Here is a 21,463-nt window from a genome sequence, read left to right as displayed (position 1 = left end):
CGTACGTCGAGTCTGACCTTAGAGGAATCTCACATTGATGTGGCTATTGTTTAATGCCGCACTGAGCAATATTCCAGCTATATGACAGCGATCTTTAAAAATACCGGAGTCTGGAGAAGACAGTCAACTGATTAACATAATGAGTATGTACGTATCCGGGGTACGATGACATGCAGTAAACCAAGCCAGAGAGCCTGACCATCCGTTCCCGTTAGTCATCTCTATATTGACAAGTATGGGCTGCTTGATGACATATTTGTAAAGCGGATCTTCTTGGGTGAACTGATGTTGGTGATAGATAGATATATAGATAGATAGATAGATAGATATATATAGATAGATAGATAGATAGATAGATAGATATACGTACTTGGTTTTCTGCGTTATGAGGTTCAAACCAGATGCGTCCTTGTTGTTCTCTGAAACATTCCAGGTGAGCAAGATGACGTATCGACTACCAGATCTACGGGATTCTGGCCATTTACTATAATATAGTGAGTATATCAATGTACATTAACGTTTGATATAGTACTGAATGACAGATATGTCTACGTACGTGGGGGGAGAAAGGTGGTGACATTCTTGTAATGGACTTGCAGCACTAGGTACTTGATGTCCGTCTTGCCTCCAACAGCGAACGCCACATCTGGACAAAAAGAAACATATCAACGTATGAACATGCTGAACAAAATTCAATTAATAGGTCATCACCAGCGTGTTACACATATGGGTTCATCTAGTCTCGTCACCACTACTCTCTGACAGAACACAGGTGGTGGTTAGGTGAACTGCAAAAAAAGCCTCACTATACAATGGATTACAACACAAGACTGTGTGAGTCATCAACGTAGGCTTCCAGCGTTTTATAACTTTACATGAGAGCTTTTGATACGGTCTTTGTTTCCAATAAACCTTTGCACTGGGGAATTAGTTAAGCTTGACCTGTTGCGGGAAGTGCATACTGTAAATGTTTCGCATGCACACAATCAATTCTGAATGTTCATATGATTCCAGGCATTTTGAAATATGCTGAGCCAGGGCGAGTATCAGAAACATGAGCATTATTATGCTAACATTTGTATAGCGCCAATATCCAGCTCAGCTGCTGAAAGACGCTTTGATTTTCCCTCGATCATTGGATGTCAACTCAAACGGCACATCATATTATCAGTCTCAACTCCCTGGGCAGTATACAACTCTTGCAGCCACTAGGTGCACCGAGTTAATGTGGCTTTCCCATCCTTACGAGGTACCCATTCACAGCTGGGTGGACTGGGACACATAGAGTACTTCGTCCAAGTTTTACTGCACGTTGCTGTACCAGCAACTAGGTGTTTGCACGTATTCATGTAGCCACCATCTGGTCATTTACAAACGGATTCGTGGGTTCTTTTAACTGCAGAGGGTTGTGTACTGTACAGTTGGGGTTGTGACAACACTGAAAGAGTCTACACACAGAGTTGACTCCAAGGTTCTTTACACCCGGTAACAGGTGGGCTCGATTCCGGCATCTTAAGCTCGCTGGAACACTAGCCTGGGGCCTTAGTAAGCTCGCCCACCATGCCCCCATGAGTAAGCAGCTAAGATAGCATACACACATTCTCGATTGGAAATATAACAGATATTGTACAGTATCATGCAGGCCCCGTGGCTGTACACTGTTTGCAACAAACACTTCAATAGTTCGCGACCACGCTCGTCATATACCATCTGGGAGAAATTCAAAATATGTTGGCTAGTTCAGTTTTCATCACTTTGTGGTGAAGCTGCTTTTACGCCAATGTGTTTACATTTGGTAGTCTGGAGGAGAGGAATGATCCATCAGCCAAAAGGCAATTGAGTCGTACACCATTTAAATAGTTAATGCCAGCTGGTCGCATCTTTCAGATAGCGGGGTGTATAATGTAAACAGTTGTGAACTTTAGTAATAAACCACCATCGGCAACCAAACGTATCCTTCAGAATGCTTGAAAATACTACAACGATAGGGAAGGATATGACCTTGTGAACAAGCATATAGTGTCATGTCACAAGTGTTCTCTTACCACTGTGGGCAACTGGACACGCCACTGTGGACACCCATGGCTGTAATGTCATGCGGCCAACACTTTTCTCCGAAAGTAGTATTGCAAGTCATGGCAGTCCAGGTTTTGTATATATTTCCACTTACACATGGAAAAGCCTTGCAGCGAATATTTGTCATTTATCAATCGTGGTTAAGAGTTTCAATCACGGTAAAATCTAAGCCATATGCGTCTGTTATTGATTGAAATGAATGAAATGAAGACAGAAATTCACTTGCCGTTTATCATTGCTCTCATATTTCAGGATATCGCATCGATGTTTTATGCGTCAGGTCAGCTCGCTACCGGTTATACAATGGTATTAAAGCAAAATGCAGAATTCACAACATAATGTTGAGAAGATACTATAACTGTTTTATAGCAATAGCATGAAACTATCGTAGTGCAGTACTTCAGCCATTGTTTTCGGACACGAAACAACAACAGCAACAAGAACGATAATAATATCATTCTGTGTGCGTTCTCTTCTCCCGCTGGAGTATACATGCCATCTCGTTCTGTCGTGAATTTATCCTTGCATTTGCTGAAATTCATGTTACCATTCTGGCTTGAATCCAAAGTCTACATGTTTGTATGACTAAAAGCAACACTTCTGTCGTCGTCTAGGGCCAAGCGTGTAGGCAGTGTTCTCCATTACACGGTGTATTTCACAGCATATGACTATGCGACTTGGTATTCCGCGTTGGACAAGGCAAGCACCATTACTGCTCTCTTGAGTGACAGGAATCAATACTCACACATCTAAGTAGGTGAGGGTCATGGTGTGGCGTTGGATTCTGAGAGATCAACAAACATACCTCAGAAATAATGGGAAGCACTTGAAAATCATTTGGTAGTCAGATTTTACCTAATGTAGATATGTTTTACACTGACTCACACAGATTCTTGGCAGAGGGGAGGTTAGAGGAGGGAAGTTTGTCCTACATGAGAGATTGTTTAATGAACAAAGTTTGACGTTTAACCACATAATGTTTTGTGATAAAAGCGTTGTTTAATATGACTGAATTAACTTTGGCGGTTGACGAATGTCCCTGGATGTGTGTTGGAGTGACTTTATCAGATTTCCTTATTAGTAAAGTCTGTCTTAATTTGCGGTCATTTACGCAGAGCAGTACATGAAAATGTACACCCCTGTATGCTGGCGGAGATGACATATGGTGGTACACACTGTTTCTATTTACTGGTCAACGCCGGGACTCCAGGACACCCGTACAACTGGATGTGAAAGAAATCCGGGGAGTTGATATATCTCATCGTTGATGTTTCACACTTATCTGGAGAAATAATATCACTGTGAGTTCTATATTAAACATAACACAAACACTGGGAAACACTGTCGGAACTGTAAATGACGTCAACACACTTCGACCTGCAGCTAAGTAAATACAAACCGAATCCTGTGTCGATTAGGGTTAACTCATAGAAAGAGGAAAGTGGAGTCAGATACCCAAGCAGTGGTACAAAAGCTCATACGGTATGGTCGTGTGATTGAAGATACATCGATTGGTTGAAAGTGATAGTTCACCATCTGCGATGAAGCCTGGAGTAACAGCGAGTGATTAAGTACTCCTAGATGTGATCGAGAGGGAAAAGATTCGTCTAAGACGCTGTCGCCGCCTAGAATAAGATGTTGTATACAAGCTATCCAAGCCCCAATAAAGCTTTTGGAAAAACGAGATACATGTGGTCTCACCTTAGGCAAGTAAGTTTATTCAAAATTGCCTCGTTCACCCAAGCAGAAAATGGGTACCCGGCGGGATAAGGCATGTGGCTATTAACCTTCTACCGCTTCACAGGCAGCTTGGGTTATCCGGTGTAATAATAATCAGATTGTGACTGTGCGCTTTGAGCATGCTTAGGGGCATCTACGATAATGACAACAACTAAATAATAAAAGAGAAGGTATCTCAATACCCGCAAACCATTTTTATCCTTGTAAAACGTACCCTACATTAGCCAAGAGGGAAAAGGAAAACGCCTTGATTACCTCCAAATGTCCATCTCTCTGGTATACTGTGTACATCATAGGTGATCTTTCTTATAATAAAACACCTGAGATTCAAAGATGCAGTAACCGTACATAAGGGTGAGAGATAAGATCCAGTAGTTTATCGGTGCTGGTTGTCCCATACACACTTATTACTAATCACATAACTCTAAAAACACATCACTGTCACTTCTATGAATTTAAACAAAGGATATACATTTCTAATCCATATCAGGAACGTGTTCACAACGCCATGTCAATAGCCACAACGTTTGACCTTTGATCATTACAGGCACCACCAGATATTCTTTACACTCTTGAGTTGCAAACTGGCAGCATGCCATGCATATCATTACGTAAATATAATCCACTGCCGAGCAACACACTCGATCACAAACAAAGTCACGTTCCACAAAGAGATCGTAACGCTAAGACAGTCGTAAGTGTACGTTGAAACATGTTAGTTACGATCACCATAGTGATACGATTACTATGTGGACATGGGGCCCGTTTCACAAACCGATCGTAGCCCTAGGACCGTCGTAAGTGTACGTTGAAACATGTTAGTTACTTTGTGGACCAGATGTCTCCACGGGGCCACATGCAGCCTCCTAGTGTTACACACCAGCTTCCAGCTATACGAGGCATATGGCCGCTCTATCGGTTCAAATCAATAACACAATTTGCAATTACATTTACGGTTGCAACTGTTGCCTCCGAATGAAGACAATTTGTATGCAATTTAGGTATCTGAAATAAAAGCAATTGTCGCTGAGTAGCTGAAGATAATCCCTTGTCCTTACAGTTTACTTCTTAAACATATCCCTATGTTGAGACCGACTGATAACACAGGGCATTTACTGATTTTGTTGAAACGAAAAAAGGAGAGATGCCCATTTTAATTATGTCTGTTTACAAGTGAATACAATCAGCTGCTAATGAGAAAAGAAAAACGTTTAAGAAAAACATTCCTTTGGCAACAAAATGGGAAAGTTTAAAGTTTTCGACCCAAACGGTTCTATTGTAATTGACTTAACAAACATAATGGGCTACATGTGATATGATGAGATATCGATCCAATTCAAATAAGTGTACAGGATCAACAGAACAGACAGTTTCTATTTGGGGTAAAGGCCAAAACACCACTAAAAATGAAAAGCATATACCAGTGAAAATGACACCTGGGGTAAAATACACATCAAACCTTAATTTCATTGTTGGTTATAAATACACATCGACCATCACCTCTATTGTTGGTAATAAACCAAACAAGCCACACCTTAATCTGGACCTATTCTGAAGCTGGCTTGTGTGTGTCTGTCCGCAACCTTCATCTCCGTATAGGGAATTGGAGCCAACAGGAAATCCCTTCTATTCTTCTGGCCTCTATACCTCAGCATGGGCTTTGCTGGTTACCGGCAACACAGAAGCTATATAAGCTGCCATTGTTTGGGAAGATCAAACCATCTGACTATATTGAATGTCGTGATGACTAGACTGCCGATGATAGCTTGTCAACAGGAGTCATTACATGTTGTTAGAACAACCATCGGGGTTCTCCATTGTTGACGTAGGCTTCGTAAGGTTGGAGAAGGCTGTTCATCAAACCCAGACCAATAACACGGAGGTATCTCGAAAGTACATTCAATATGGGTGTTTCATGACATGTCGGCCCAGTCAGTATATTGCATGTTTTAAAGAGATCTACAATAGCAGTTATATTTATATCAACCATCATAGTTCTGATATATAGAAGGTTCCCGTGCAAGAATGGTCTTTATCCGCCATCGGTATAACCACTGGTCAGACCGTAGTGTTCGTAGGTGACCTTGGCCACTTCTTTCTATCCTTCAACTTTAAACTTTAAACACGTTTCACAGTTAACACAAAATATACAAAATGGTACTGAAATGGACGAATTAATGCGAGCATATTTTGTAGTTGTGTTTCCTACGGTATGTACAAGTATGAGTTTGAAAAGTCAGTAGGCACATTCGTGACACATCACACCTTCTTATCACCTGACATAGAACTCATCAATGCAATGCCAAATACGATTAACTATACACGACAAGAATACCACGTGTGCAATGCCATACGGAAATATAACAGACTGATAAGATACTTGGAGATATCGCAATACACCCACGGGGTTGACTCAATCCTGGAGGTTTGTTGGTGAAGAAAGATAGCAAAGGCACAGTGGGTAACGGCTACAAGTTAACTTGTGTATAGATGAGCTACATTAGTTACTGTGTCCAGTTTCACAGGACAGCATCATGGACAGCTTCGTGGACACTAATTTCATGACCAGTCGAAACAGTCAACATTCTACGGCATGTTTGATAGCATAGACTGCATGTTGCAGCATATCCAAAGAATAGTTCATATTTCAACAGTCAGACAACTACTATTACTCAGGTTTAAGTTACATTTGTTCCATGGTATGACCCTGGTTCATAGTGCGATTGTTCCATGGTGTGACTCGGGTTCATAGTGCGATTGTTCCATGGTGTGACTCGGTTCGTGGTTCATTGTGCGATTGTTCTGTTCCATGGTGACCTTCATTCATGATAGGATTGTTCCATGGTGGTTCGTGGTTCGACTGTTCCATTGTATGACCTTCATTCATGATATGATTGTTCCATGGTGTGACTTTTCGTTCGTGGTTCCACTGTTCCATGGTGTGACTAAGTTTCGTGGTTCGACTGTTCCATTGTATGACCTTCATTCATGATATGATTGTTCCATGGTGTGACTAAGTTTCGTGGTTCGACTGTTCCATTGTATGACCTTCATTCAAGATATGATTGTTCCATGGTGTGACTAAGTTTCGTGGTTCAACTGTTCCATTGTATGACCTTCATTCATCTGTTCCATTGTATGATGATATGTTGTTCAATGGTGTGACTAAGTTTCGTGGTTCAACTGTTCCATTGTATGACCTTCATTCATGATATGATTGTTCCATGGTGTGACTAAGTTTCGTGGTTCGACTGTTCCATTGTATGACCTTCATTCAGTATGATTGTTCCATGGTTGACTAAGTTTCGTGGTTCGACTGTTCCTTCATTCATGATATGATTGTTCCATGGTGAAGTTTCTTTCATTCATTGTATGATATGGATTGTTCCATGGTGTGACTAAGTTTCGTGGTTCGACTGTTCCATTGTATGACCTTCATTCATGATAGGATTGTTCCATGGTGTGACTAAGTTTCGTGGTTCGACTGTTCCATTGTATGACCTTCATTCATGATAGGATTGTTCCATGGTGTGACTAAGTTTCGTGGTTCGACTGTTCCATTGTATGACCTTCATTCATGATATGATTGTTCCATGGTGTGACTAAGTTTCGTGGTTCGACTGTTCCATTGTATGACCTTCATTCATGATAGGATGATTGTTCCATGGGTGACTGTTCCATTGTATGACCTTCATTCATGACATGGTTGTTCCATGGTGTGACTTGGGTTCACATATCGATAACGGGTACATGTTAGAACAGATATTTTGTGTAGCATATTTTTGTTATATTGCTGGAATACTGCTAAACATGGCGAAAACCATACCCACTCGCTCACGTGAGTAAACATTTACATGCTGCAATGTAACCAAAATCGCTTTCCTATATACTCTGTGAGCTAGGAAAATACTGCCTACATGTGTATACACCATACCCACATCGTGTTACACAACAGGGGAACATCAACACAACCTACACTAACTGACTCTATCTAACCTACTTTATTTGTAATCTCATACTTCAGCTCACTTACATGCATTTTGTCAGTACCGACTATGACCTTTGATCACTTTAAACTGCAGTTCCAGTTCATATATTACACCAGTTGTGACGCCAGCTCAATAACATGACTGGAGATACGCCGGTCATTGCTCAATACGCCCACACATACGTAACCATGGTAACGAAACATCCTGACAAAGTAATCCTAACTATTCCTGACTGTCCGGAATAAATCAATCTAACTTTTCGGACTCCGACTGAGCACTAGGATATGCGAACACTTACTGTACCAGAACATGGCTTTATACCATGATGAGGGCAAGTATGATGTCTCGTATCGCCCTCATCGAGAATACTACAGCAAGCTGTATCTATTGATCAGAGCGGATTCTAGCCAAACATGCGGGGGCGTTCAAAGAGGAAAACTCATATTGATTAGAAGCCAGTTATACCATTAACGTCTGTGATAAGAAACAGTAGGCTTTTTCTCCGAGTCCACAGCAATAGGTACAACATAGAGGTTTGCTGCCAATCAAATAACGTGGATGGTGGTAATAGAGGTAAACAGTTGTGTGTATGAGAGCTACATTTGAGCGCAATGTTGTATTGCCGAGGGAGACAACCTTGACCCGCGTAACTTCCAGTACGTGCAACATCACATGAAGCTATTAGACCCCAGCTAATGCCTAATGAACTCTTAAATACTTCATACTTGGCCCCGTGTACAGCATGTACTCGGAAGAACCACGTAAATTTAACTAAATCGGTGTGGGTGGTGTGTAAAACCAAAACAATACACACAAAGTTAAATGTATTTGTTAAGTAACTAATGTTCCTGGTCAGCTTTCATTTTAGAGACCCGTGAAGATCCGGATTAGAATTGGTTTTTAGTACCTCATGCTTGTCGTAAGAGGCGACTAACGGCATTGAGTGGTCAGACTCGTTGACTTGGTTGACACATGTCATCGTATCCAAAATGCGTAGATCGATGCTCATGATGTTGATTACTGGATTGTCTGGTCCAGATTCGATTATTTACAGAGCGCAGTCATGTAGCTGCAATGTTACCGTGTATGGCGTTAAACAACAAGAATCAATCAATTTATTTTATTTTAGAACGTAAATGTTGGGGTAACCCTCGGTTGTCCAGTATTCATTCCTTATGTAAGAATACAATGGTAAATCTTCAGGCCTGGCGAAAAGATGCATTGGTAAAATGGTAGAATTGTGCCACACATAAATCGGGAAAGGAAAACACATGAATAGCATTATCTCTCAGGTTCTCATCAATGTTGGACTGGACAAGTACTAAACATTAGCGACCAACCTATAATTTGTAACTAAAGCAGATGACAATTTATGTAAATACTTGTAATGTAAGTCACTCTCATTTGGTTACCCCCGGTATATTACTGTATGTAATGATATCACACATAACCGAATAATAACAAAAATGGCAGTTATTATAATCCAAAGGCAACATGTATCTCGTAACAAGTGCCAACACCTCATTAACGTTAAGTACTGTATCAATACTGACCAATGGCTTAGTGTTGCGATGTGCCAAATAATTACAGCAACATCTATATATTTTTTCAAATGTAAGAGCAGGACCTGGGGTCCGATCCACAAAACGTTCGTAGCACTATGTCATTCGAAAGCCTATGACAAGATATAGAGTTACGACTGGTCGTAACTTTACGAACGCTTTGTGGATCGGCACCCAGCTTTGTAGGGATGCCGCACACGTCGCTCACTCATGTCCAGTGTTGGTGGAAAACAGAAGTACAGAAATAACGGTTCATAACTTGACGACCAGCTGCTTCCTGTCTCACAACGTGTTAATATATACTCATGATTGAACAGTTTATGAATAGCCAACCGGTAGCGGAACTACAGTATGTATAAGTAATATCAGTTACTAAACAGTCATTGGGACTAATACATACAACTTAATCACGTTGCTGACATTGATTGAACACATTTGCACATCCATATTCTACTGAAATAATCCTAATTCTCCGGTCAGTCTATTCGTTCTTGTAACAATATGCTATACAGTACAACCAGAAATTATTGAGAATTTAAAATTGTAATTTTTATATTTTTTTCACTCATTACTCACGTATTGATGTGTATATTAGCAGAACATAACTCCAGATTCAAAGACAGATGAACAGTTAGTACTGTGTCAAGTCACCATGAGCAACATTGCAGGCTTCAATGCGGCGGGGCATACTACTGATCAAAGAAGTTAGAAAGTTGTGGTCCATGCTGTCCCAATATCGGACCACCTCTTCTTTCATTTCAGCAATATTTGTCAGATTTTTCTTATTGACACTTTCCTTCATAAGTCCCCAAACAGTTTCTATTGGATTTAGGCCAGGGCTATAGCTTGGCCAATCTAATAATGTCATATTTTGGGTCCAAAACCAGGCCTTTGAATGCTTTGAACGATGTTTTGGGTCGTTGTCCCTCGAAATTATATGTGTACCGCTCACTGTTCATATTCCCTTCAAATACACAGAGGGGCGTTGCCCCTAACACAGATATGCCACCCAACAAGTTCGGACTGTACTTTGGGCGCTGATACAAAGGGTTTTCAGTTTGTTTGGTTCAGAATTTCAGTGTATTAGGAAACAGCCACACAGAACTTTCATCTGAGAAAATCACATTGTCCCAGTTAAAATTTCTATGCTGTAAGCACCAGTTCAACCTTCGCTCCTTTTGTTCCGGTTTCATGATCGGTGATGGAATTCATCGACTTCTCTGCCAACCCATTGCATGCAGCTCAGTTCTAATTGTCTACTTACAGACAGCCACAGTTCCTCTATCAATCATATCCACCCTTCAGTTTTCTAAACTCCTTCGTTTGTTTTTAGAAACAAGAATACCAAGCTGCCTCCTGTCACCGACAGTCAATTTTCTGGGCCTACCTGCGCCTCCCTGGTGCTCAATGCTATATCCATTTGCAATAGTTTTCAAAACACGATAAACAGTGGACAAAGGGATGCCTGTTCTACTTGAAATCACTAGCTGATCTGATGTCCTTGTTATAATACTCTAAAATCAACTTCCTCTTCTCTAAATCATCCATACTGAGGATCACTGAAAATGTCGTCTGCGAGCAAGTAAACAAAGGGGATAACTCTTCACAAACTAATGAAAAAGGATTAACGGAGTTGTCTCTCTTTAATGAAACCAAGCACTTGATACCTGGTCAAGGTTGTTTATACTAGAAATCCAATTAAACATATTCCTAAATTCTCAATAATTTCTGGTCATACTATAACTGTTTCGTGTGACGTTTCATCTTCATATCGACGGAGAGAATAATTCACAATTTTCGCGTATTAACATTTTTCTTCAAATACATTTCTTCTTTTCAAATGCAACTCAGCTTGTTCAGTGCTCCTGTTATCCTATAGAGTCTTCGCCTCCAAGAAATGTATAGGTAATTTTTTCAGTTCTCCTCTTTTCCACTAGGGGCGGTGGGGTAGCCTAGTGGTTAAAGCGTTGGCTCGTCACGCCGAAGACCCGGGTTCGATTCCCCACATGGGCACAATGTGTTAAGCCCATTTCTGGTGTCCCCCGCCGTGATATTGCTGGAATATTGCTAAAAGCGGCGTAAAACTAAACTCAGTCAGTCAGTCTTTTCCACTAACAACTGACAATAACACAGCACCAAGCACTGGCACGACATATCCATCTTGTCACGGTTCTCACATGATAATTAGATCTGTTGTTCCACTATATAACTTGTATTCGGATGTGCAATATCACAAGAGAATGATGTCCTATGAGTACCATAGTGTCCGTTTATACAGATGCTTGCAAACACAGTGACATTTGGTTTTGTTTTCCAAACTACTGGCAATATTTTTTATACACTGCCTAAATTGTATTTTCTCAAAGTGTGGATACATCGATGCAATTTGGAAAGTGGTCAAATGTAACATAACTTATATTTGGGATAACACTTCTCGGTAAAGTACAAATTCAGCTACTTTTGGGGGGTTGAGGCACCAAATCACCAGTACCCAAGGTGGTCAATCTAACCCACTCAGCCAGCGTGGCTTCCCCCCTCAAAATGTAAGTTTGGCAACTGGTTGTCTAGACATGTAGTTTGTGCACCCCCTTGAAAATTGTGTAAATTGACGCGGCTCCTTGGCTGAAAGCTATGAATAAACGATGCCAGTGGAAGAAAGAGGTCAAACGTAACATATTTTTCCCTTTTTTGCAACAATCCAAGAAGGATTTATATGCTTCAGTGTTTCATAAACGCATTACACTTCCCAGGTTCCCATTTCATTTGAATATTCTCATGGGTCAGGAACAGAACAAAATGGCTGAATGTAATATTCAGAAGGATTGAACACACGAACATAAGACATTAGGCTTGTGGATAATAGCTTTGGGAGTTCCAAGCAGGTTCTGTCTACTTGGGCAGATTGAAATTGTGCCAAATGAATAGGCCGCGTTTGAAACCCAGTGTTGAGAACATTCAGGTGGCGAAGTCCCTGGGCCGAGAGCAAACACTGGTTTATTCATGGTCTTAATGGCACGGAGGCTGACACAAGGACTTCGTTATCTCACACAACAAGGACCCACCGATGAGCGATGGGATAATACAATACACAGAGTTTATGTTCCGACGAAGTTGTTCGGGATTATGGTTGATTTGAATCAAATAATCGTTGATGAGGTTTAACAAATGATGTTAGATGTCCGTGCACGTGTAATGATGAAATGATTTAATGTCCAAATGGCTGTCTTCGTTCATCATAATTTAGTGTTGGCTATCGTGAATCCAAAGTCTTTGTTCATCCTTTTAGTGTTGACTATCGTGTATCCAAAGTGTCTGTTCATAATGTTTAGTGTAGACTATCGTGTATCCAACGTGTCTGTTCATCATTTTAGCATAGACTATCGTGTATCCAATGTGTCTGTTCATCATCTTAGTGTTGACTATCGTGTATCCAACGTGTAGTGATGAAATGATGTAATGACCAAATTGTTCTGTTCGTTCATCATAATTAGTGTTGGCTATCGTGCATCCAATGTGACTGTTCATCATTTTTAGTGTTGACTATCGTGTATCCAATGTGTCTGGTTATCATTTTAGTGTTGACTATCGTGTATCCAATGTGTCTGTTCATCATTTTAGTGTATATTAGCGTGTATCCAATGTGTCTGTTCATCATTTTAGTGTTGACTATCGTGTATCCAATGTGTCTGTGAATCATTTTAGTGTTGACTATCGTGTATCCAATGTGTCTGTGAATCATTTTAGTGTATATTAGCGTGTATCCAATGTGTCTGTTCATCATTTTAGTGTTGACTATCGTGTATCCAATGTGTCTGTTCATCATTTTAGTGTTGACTATCGTGTATCCAATGTGTCTGTGAATCATTTTAGTGTATATTAGCGTGTATCCAAAGTGCCTGTGAATCATTTTAGTGTTGACTATCGTGTATCCAATGTGTCTGTGAATCATTTTAGTGTATATTAGCGTGTATCCAATGTGTCTCTTTGTTCATCATTTTACTGTGGACTATCGTGTCTCCAAAGTGCCTGTTCATCATTTTTAGTGTTACGGCTTCGGATGGTCAGGTTCGCTGACCTGGTTGACACATGACATCGGTTCCCAATAGCGCAGATCGATGCTCATGCTATTGATCACTGGATTGTCTGGTTCAGACTCGATTATTTACAGACCGCCGCCATATAGCTGGAATATTGCTGAGTGCGGCGTAAAACTAAACTCACTCACTCATTTTAGTGTTAACTATCTTGCATCCAATGTGCCTGTTCACCAGTATTAGTGTATATTATCATGAATCTAATCGGTCTGTTCATCATTTTGGTGTATATTAGCGTGTATCCAATGTATCTGTTTGTTCATCATTTTTAGCATAGACTATCGTGTATCCAATGTGTCTGTTCATCATTTTAGCGTATATTATCGTGTATCCAGTGTTCCTGTTTGTTCAGCATTTTTAGCATAGTCTATCGTGTATAAAATAATTCTGCTTGTTAAAGATATATTTGTGTTGAGAAATTGGAATTTTCTGTTGGCTCATCTTTTATCAGTGCTCCAGACTAGTCCCATAACTTCTGACACTTAACAAGTACAACTGAAATGGCGGTGTTTCTCTAAAATCAGACTCGAAGTAATACCTGTCGTTTTCCCATACAGATAACGTTCAGATATACACCAAACGAGCTGAAGTATTTACAAGTTGTATGTATATGTAACAGACGGAATGACAAACTGGGTGATGAAGTTCTGTGTGATACAAGGAGTGCGACTGTGGACGGTATCTGTCTGCGGGACAAGCCAGCTGTACATTGCCTATGCATGCAGAAACAAGATAATACCTACCTTTAGGTAGAGTCAGGCTTGGAGCGTCCATTGCCCAGGCGTACAGGATCTTCGGTCCAGACGCACAGGTTGGAGCCATATCAAACTCCGAGGAGCTGGCGGCCATCTCGCCACAATTCCTGAAATAGTGAAATTCCGTTTATCGATACTTACATACACAGAACTATTTCTGAAGACATACTTAACGTACAACTACCCAGTACATGGGTGCTGATTTTGACAGACGACAATCACGCTTGCACTAACTGTTGCTTATAACTATGGAAATATGTACACTGACATTTACGTTTTGGCATTCAGTGTCGCGTCCTATAACCCGAGGAAGTGGTAACTACGTCCTGTAAATTGTTAAAATAGCTGATGGCGACAAAAATGACGAAAGTGCATCACGACTATAGTATAACGTTTCGTCTTTATGTAAAGGTCAAAGTGAGGAAGGTGATAGACGTTTACGTAGACGCCAATGACCTACATCACCACTGGTGTGGTAACCCGTGAAACTCCGGGTTGGAGTTGGTCTTCAGCAACTCATATTCGTTGCAAGAGGCGACTAACGGGTTCGGGTGGTCGGGCTCGCTGACTTGGGTGATGTATGTCATTGTATCCCAACTGCATAGATCGATGTTCATGATGTCAATCCCTAGATTGTCTGGTCCAGATTCGATTATTGACAGATCACCGCCATGTAGCTGTAACCTTACAGCGCACGGCGTTAAACAAACAACTAAACAAACACAACGTGTGGTGTTAACATATGAAGGGTAATATATTTGGGTTCAGAGTTATGTTTATTGGGTTAGGTTGTCCATGCACATGTTATTGTTTTTTTGTAATCTTGATGAAATATGACAATTTCGGCTTCCAACTGGCTAGGGAAGAGCAAAATCTAGATTGATTAGTCTGTATACGACAGTTCCTGGAATGTGACATATAACTAGCTTTATTAGCCAAACTGTCGGAAATTAACCCTGGAGAGACTCTCTGGCATACATCTATTCTCAATAATAATAACCCAATACTGGCCAGCTGACAAGCAGTATATCTGTATTGATCGCGGGCACCATGTAGGTGGCATTGCCCGTTTCTCTAGTGTTGTGATGGCGGGAGAGACATAATAACTGTACTTGGATTTGAAAATATTTAGAATATGGTTAATATTTTGGTTTGAATCAATATCAATATAATTCTGTTCCTATGTATTTTCCTGCTGACTTCCTTCAGATTTCCACGTGTTATCATCATACTCCGCTTAAATAAATCAAGCGTACACGTTGATGTAGGGAAGGGTGCAAGGGTAAACGTTGATGTAGGGAAGGGTGCAAGGGTACACGTTGATGTAGCGAAGGGTGCAAGGGTAAACGTTGATGTATTGAAGGGTGCAAGGGTACACGTTGATGTAGTGAAGGGGACAAGGGTACACGTTGATGTAGCGAAGGGTGCAAGGGTAAACGTTGATGTAGGGAAGGGTGCAAGGGTACACGTTGATGTAGTGAAGGGTGCAAGGGTAAACGTTGATGTAGGGAAGGGTGCAAGGGTACACGTTGATGTAGTGAAGGGTGCAAGGGTACACGTTGATGTAGTGAAGGGTGCAAGGGTACACGTTGATGTAGTGAAGGGTGCAAGGGTACACGTTGATGTAGTGAAGGGTGCAAGGGTACACGTTGATGTAGTGAAGTGTGCGAGTTGATGTAGTGCACCCTTATACCGTTAACTCCACCAGTTTACAGTTACAAGATTGATACCTACCAGACCGGCTTCTTCATCCCTGGTTCCATACACCCATACAGCAGCATGTGATGGGCGATGTTCATGTTGGCGTTGGGGATGAAGCCAGCTGGGGGACGAGAAGGGGAAGATTAATGTTTGGAGTTTTCTGAAAATACTGGGTACTTAAAAGCACAGTAAACATATGGGGTATGGAATAATCGACTTGTTACAGAGGGCGCCTTGTATGCCGTTTTTGCGGAGGAAAACGAACAAGTAAAATAGCGCAAGGCACTGTAGCTCTATAAGTTGTTGGTAAGATGAAGGTTGAATGTACAGAACTCTGTATCAGACGAACAAGAACCAGCTGGCTATTTGGTTTCTGTGATTAAGCAGGAACAGTTTCCATGGTTTGAGCAATATTGTTCCATACTTGCTATTTTACAGAATTTCTGTACCAACAAATCGAGGTCGTATGAGAGTTCTACAAATCCCCGATACGTGTCGGTTGTTCGGGTCATGTGGCTTTTGAGGAGGATTCCAGGTTCTATTGTCCTGCTATGCAATCCCAGGATACAATCTCAAAGTTCGAAAACAAGAGAAGGACGACCTAAGGCCGTGCAGGCGGTATTCAGATTGTAAGCTCACACGGACCTTCGGTCTTGAGAAGCTAAAACTTTGATATTTTAGAGAAGAGAAAACTTGATTTCACTCACTGGATTTGTTTCTACTTACTTATGTATGTCTCCGAAGAATTCAGCTTCATTCCGTGACAGAGGTACGTGTCCGGCTGAGGATGAGACAGTGTTAATATCCGATTCCAATGCAACGTGATTATATTGTTGTGTCAAACCAAGTCTCAGTCTTTGACTTCTCTCATAAGAGCATAAGTGTGAATTTTGTATTTCATTAATATTCCATCCATACTAGCAACGTCTGGATGCAGAGACACATAATTAGTGAAACAATGCAATAATCACTGCATGTCAAATGGTTTCTATCCAAAATGATGTGATTGTTACACCACTTTGGGCAAACGTCCACACTGTATACTTTTGAGGATAGTATGTGTTAACATTGCTTACCCCACATGGCCGTCATAACGGGACGTTTCTTACAAGCTAATATAATGAGCTCTTCGTGCTATACAAGTTGTGTTACATAACATATTACATGTGTAAAGTGACTAAGACCGTTCTGTGAGTTTATATAGTGTATGCAAGTTAAACTTACAACTTTAGGCTGTACGTGGGGCATGAGTAGGTCGATCTGCTTGGACGTGTTGGGGGCAGGGGCTGCAAGGCCCCCCATGCAGAGTCCCAACACTAGACTGACGACCACCAAGGCCATTGGGCTGAAACAAACACCTTGACAATAGAACACACGGATGAACTAGATCGGTAGAAGACATGGTTAGAATACACAGAGCACACACGTCAGTAGTACGTATGGAGGATACTAGGATGTTGACTGTCACCGGCCGAGGAAACAATGGAGGTGGTCAAACTAACGACGTATTGCAGTGGTTATCACGACTCAACTGTTAGATGCAATCATTGTCTTATCATTCATCGTATCAGTGTATCTCTCTAGACTCAAAGACAATAAACCTGTGATTGGAATATCATAAAGCGTTCTTCAAAGACTGTGGATATAGTATTTAATTCTGAAGGTAATACCGATGCTGGACCTCCAGTAGCGCCATTCGTGATGGTACCATGGTGACTGATGAGTGGAACTGTTCATTATATATTATGTTGTTTTCATATTACTGCTACAGTATGTCAGACAGAAAACATAGTGCCGCTGTGATGTGCCATCGTTTGTGTTGGGTAAATTAACCCTTCAGTGCTGCCACTTCTCACTTATATTGCACAGATATGATACAGGGATGTGTACATGTGAAAACACTTCAGTTTGTTGTTGCATTTGGAAATGGTGGCTATACGTGGAACATCTTACGTATATCTCTCAGACAGAGGACTACCAATACAACATTGCAAGCTACGATGGTGACGTTGTCCCTGTACTGCGGGGAACTTGGTTCTTGTGTCACTCTTCAATATGTATATATGTTTGCAATCAAGCGATGGTTGTGTGTCACAGGAACAAGTACGGACTGGTTGTCGGAGAGGACTATGACATTCTATATGTAATTGTGAAGAATATCTGGGGGTCCTACTTTCGGTTTGAGATATCAAAGGACAGAGAGTGAGTTTTCCCCCAGTTCGTATTAAGTGTCAAATCTGCTTCAGAGCGCAGGCCTGATCACAAGTTAGTTGTTCAAACATGTATTTTTGCGTTTAAGATATTGACTGCTCCATCTACTATGTAAAGCCAGCGTGGGGTTATGTTAAAGTATATAGTGATGATGATGGAGATGGTCATCCATGTGCGTAATATGCTTACAAAATAAACACTATCCAGAATCATGTACACCACTGTCTTTAGATATAGATAAGGTTTATGGATAACAACTTCTTATTTCGTGAGTGGGACGTTTCGATACAGATTGTTGTTCCGTTGTCAAGCGTCTCCTTCTAAAATGCAACCCAAAGGACTGTCTTCAGATTACAAAGAAAGTGTGCAAAATTTATAAAGAAAACTGTTACAATGTATATCAAGCGAGGCAACAATCAATCGAATCAAAAAGACAATAAAAACGCACAGAAAATTCCGTCCACGAAATAACACTATACCAACAAACTTGAATGAAATAGACATTTTGACTACTCCATTTGTGCAATCATGTCCTGACTTTCACTTTAGATTCCTTATGTGATGACAGTGACTTTACTTCTGGAAGCATACCAGCCAGACAGTGCTACTAGACTGCATGCACTCCGTCATCTAGTTACATACCATGCCTGTACTTAATGTTTGCAACAAGGCATCCTTTGTTTATAGTCTTGCTCTTTGTCCAGGAGTTGTTGCCAATCAACAGGGTTAATACTGGCGCAGGGTTATTGAAAGTTGTCCCACGGCATCCTCGTTGTGGGTTATACAATGGAATTCATAGTCCTTCATAAAGTGACATTAAAGGCTAAGCACCCAGACCCCACCTTGCCTCAAATACACAGACACATACATAAACAAACACAAACACACACGCGCGCGCGCGCAGTCTTCACTTATCATAACAACTGCTCCCTTTTTAGGACTAGGATTTATGAAGACACCAGTGTTTTAAATGTCGACGTCGAGTTCAGTTTGACATTCTGGGTTTGTGTGTTTCTGAACACTCTAGTCCGAATGCTTACAACACGAAGGTTTAACATCATAACTAGGTCTTTCACGTAATCAATAACAAAACCAAAAAAGTAAAAGTTTCATTTGAAATATATTTAGATAAATCCATAACTATTGTTTGTCTTATTCGGGAACATATTAAGTAAAACGAAACAAGGAAATAAGAAATTGTGAAAGAACAATGAACTGTTGTTTTTATCATTACTGTAGCCATACGTGCCATGTTGTCTGCTCGGTATCACAGTACACGAAATGAAACTAAGAAATGAAAATTCAGTTCAACTGTAACTGATAACTGACCCATTGTTATGATTTGACGACATAAAAGCTGTCAATTCTCCTTATCAAGAACATTCTTAAGCCAAATAGACGTCTTTTTCATGGACTACCCCCAGTGGAAACAGTGAACTGATGTGTAGCAATAACAGACGTCAGACAAGATCCCATATGGTGGAGTATCAACATTATATATCCCTCTGTCCCAAACCTACAACTCCACCTGGACAATCTGTCACAATATGTTGTTCATATTCTCATAATACACACACTGAAATCAACACCATGAGTTAAGAAATCAACACAAACAACATCACCTCCATCACATTATTTACAACATAGATTTGCCATACACTCACCTGTCCTCAGTGACTTGAAACCGATTGGCCACAATAATAATCCGAGATAAAGGTAATCTTGTGACTTCAACTGACAAACAGATGTTTCGAATACAGCCAGAGATTATATAGTCCTCGCTACGTGCAGGTTAGCGCGATTCGTTAACAGTATCACAGTAATACAACCACAGGGTTCTGCCGCATGGAGGAAGAGCCACACGGAATTAATGAATATTTGACGCAGCCCGTTGCCTTGGCAACGACCAATCGGAGATGACGCTTCCAAAGTTGTCAATGAAAAATCGATGGGATCTCTCTTGGTTTTCTTAAAGTCTACTACTGTATCAACCTAAAGGTTCCTTGGTTTACAGCTGGCTTGTGGAGACGGATGAAAGTGAGGGCAGCTTGTCAACGTTAAGTTATTTGAGTGTCATACACTGAACAGGTTTATTAAACTAATTGTGTGCGGTGACAGGAGAGATGTGAGCTTAATCAGCCGGCACGGAACATCCCTGTATCGACCCGAGCCAGCGTGCAGTGACGTGCTGGAGCTGTTGTTCACAGTGTGTGCTCGCCTACACGCCGTGTTTGTTCACGCCGACTTCAATACACCCAACTGGCGTCTTTATTTGATAATTACAGTTAATTTGTATGCTAATACTCGATGTTCACTTCCATAAGATACGCAGTTTAGATATGTATAACATCTATGCAGATAGGGAAATAGACCTGTCTGCACTACAAATCGATCGCTTACTGTAGTGTTCATGTTTGAGATAACAGGGTTGAGAGGTGCCGCGAGCAACAATAACAATTGTAGAAGCACGTGGTTTAATTGACAGGTATATCGATATTGGTATAACCTGAGGCTGGTTACCTTCAATTTTCCTTGGAAGAATATTTTGTGAAATGTCTCCCAGTCAATGTCCATATCCTCGGGGATTATAATGTTGGCCGACACAAAACTATATACAAGCCTCCAGGGTTTGCCCCGCTAAAACCGTTTATTGGTGGAAAAGGTACTATAGGATAATATATCGTTGATGTATTAAATATTTAAATTGTGTATGTGGCTAAGGCTGTTGTCTAAGTGTGGGTGTCACATCGTCAACCTGTTGCGCAACAGATGTGCAAACAATTGTGTGTTCATGGTGACTACCGTAAAATACACGATTACAGACCCAAAACCCAATTATCCAGTCATGCCTTAAATCCGTGGTGACATTACAGTGATAACATACGAGCTGCGATGAATTGCGAATTCTGTGTCCCGGCTTAAATATGTTCAGAGACAGAACGTAAGGGCGGTGGGGTAGTCAAATTGTTAAACCATTCTCGTCAGGCGCCAAACACAGCGATCACAGCCTCTCACTGTCATCTCTTGCTACTTTTTAGTGTATCGATGACAGCCAATGAGACTGTTCCAGTCTTCAGTAACAGCATTGCCAAATTCCTGTAGAGAATTGCGTCGTGAGGCGACAAACTGCAGATCGTTCCACGTGTTCGATACAGACATTGGTCTCATAATCTAAGTGGTCATCAATGACCATGTCATGATGAGACCGTGCGTTACCGTCCACGATGGTGAAGTTCAGTCCGATGGTGCCAACATAGTGTCTCACGTACACATCCAGAATGTCATGCCTGAAGGATACACCTGTCATGGTGAAGCTGAAGGAGATTATGTCATGC

The 21,463-nt window shown here is 41.0% G+C and overlaps 1 protein-coding gene across 2 annotated transcripts in view; it reads right to left on the bottom strand.

The window, feature by feature from the left end:
• LOC124255774 (probable peptidylglycine alpha-hydroxylating monooxygenase 1) overlaps window positions 1-20,177 on the bottom strand; it is a 29,399-nt gene extending 9,222 nt beyond the window's left edge. Inside the window, exons 1-7 of one of the 2 annotated variants that reach the window (XM_046689689.1) lie at window positions 19,793-20,177; window positions 17,142-17,262; window positions 16,644-16,698; window positions 15,951-16,038; window positions 14,205-14,323; window positions 557-646; window positions 371-419 (exon numbers count right to left, since the gene is read on the bottom strand). In XM_046689689.1, coding sequence (XP_046545645.1) covers window positions 371-419; window positions 557-646; window positions 14,205-14,323; window positions 15,951-16,038; window positions 16,644-16,698; window positions 17,142-17,258 — 518 coding nt within the window. In that variant the 5' untranslated portion in view covers window positions 17,259-17,262; window positions 19,793-20,177. The remainder of the gene's footprint in view (window positions 1-370; window positions 420-556; window positions 647-14,204; window positions 14,324-15,950; window positions 16,039-16,643; window positions 16,699-17,141; window positions 17,263-19,792) is intronic. The other variant, XM_046689688.1, reaches the window with a different exon arrangement.
• Window positions 20,178-21,463: the final 1,286 nt, after the last annotated feature.

Source organism: Haliotis rubra, unplaced genomic scaffold, assembly GCF_003918875.1.
Source record: "Haliotis rubra isolate DU_JTF1 unplaced genomic scaffold, ASM391887v1 Scf61, whole genome shotgun sequence".
NCBI lineage: Eukaryota > Metazoa > Mollusca > Gastropoda > Lepetellida > Haliotidae > Haliotis > Haliotis rubra.
Note: the sequence above shows the minus strand (reverse complement) of the source record. Positions and strands in the feature narration are given on the sequence as shown.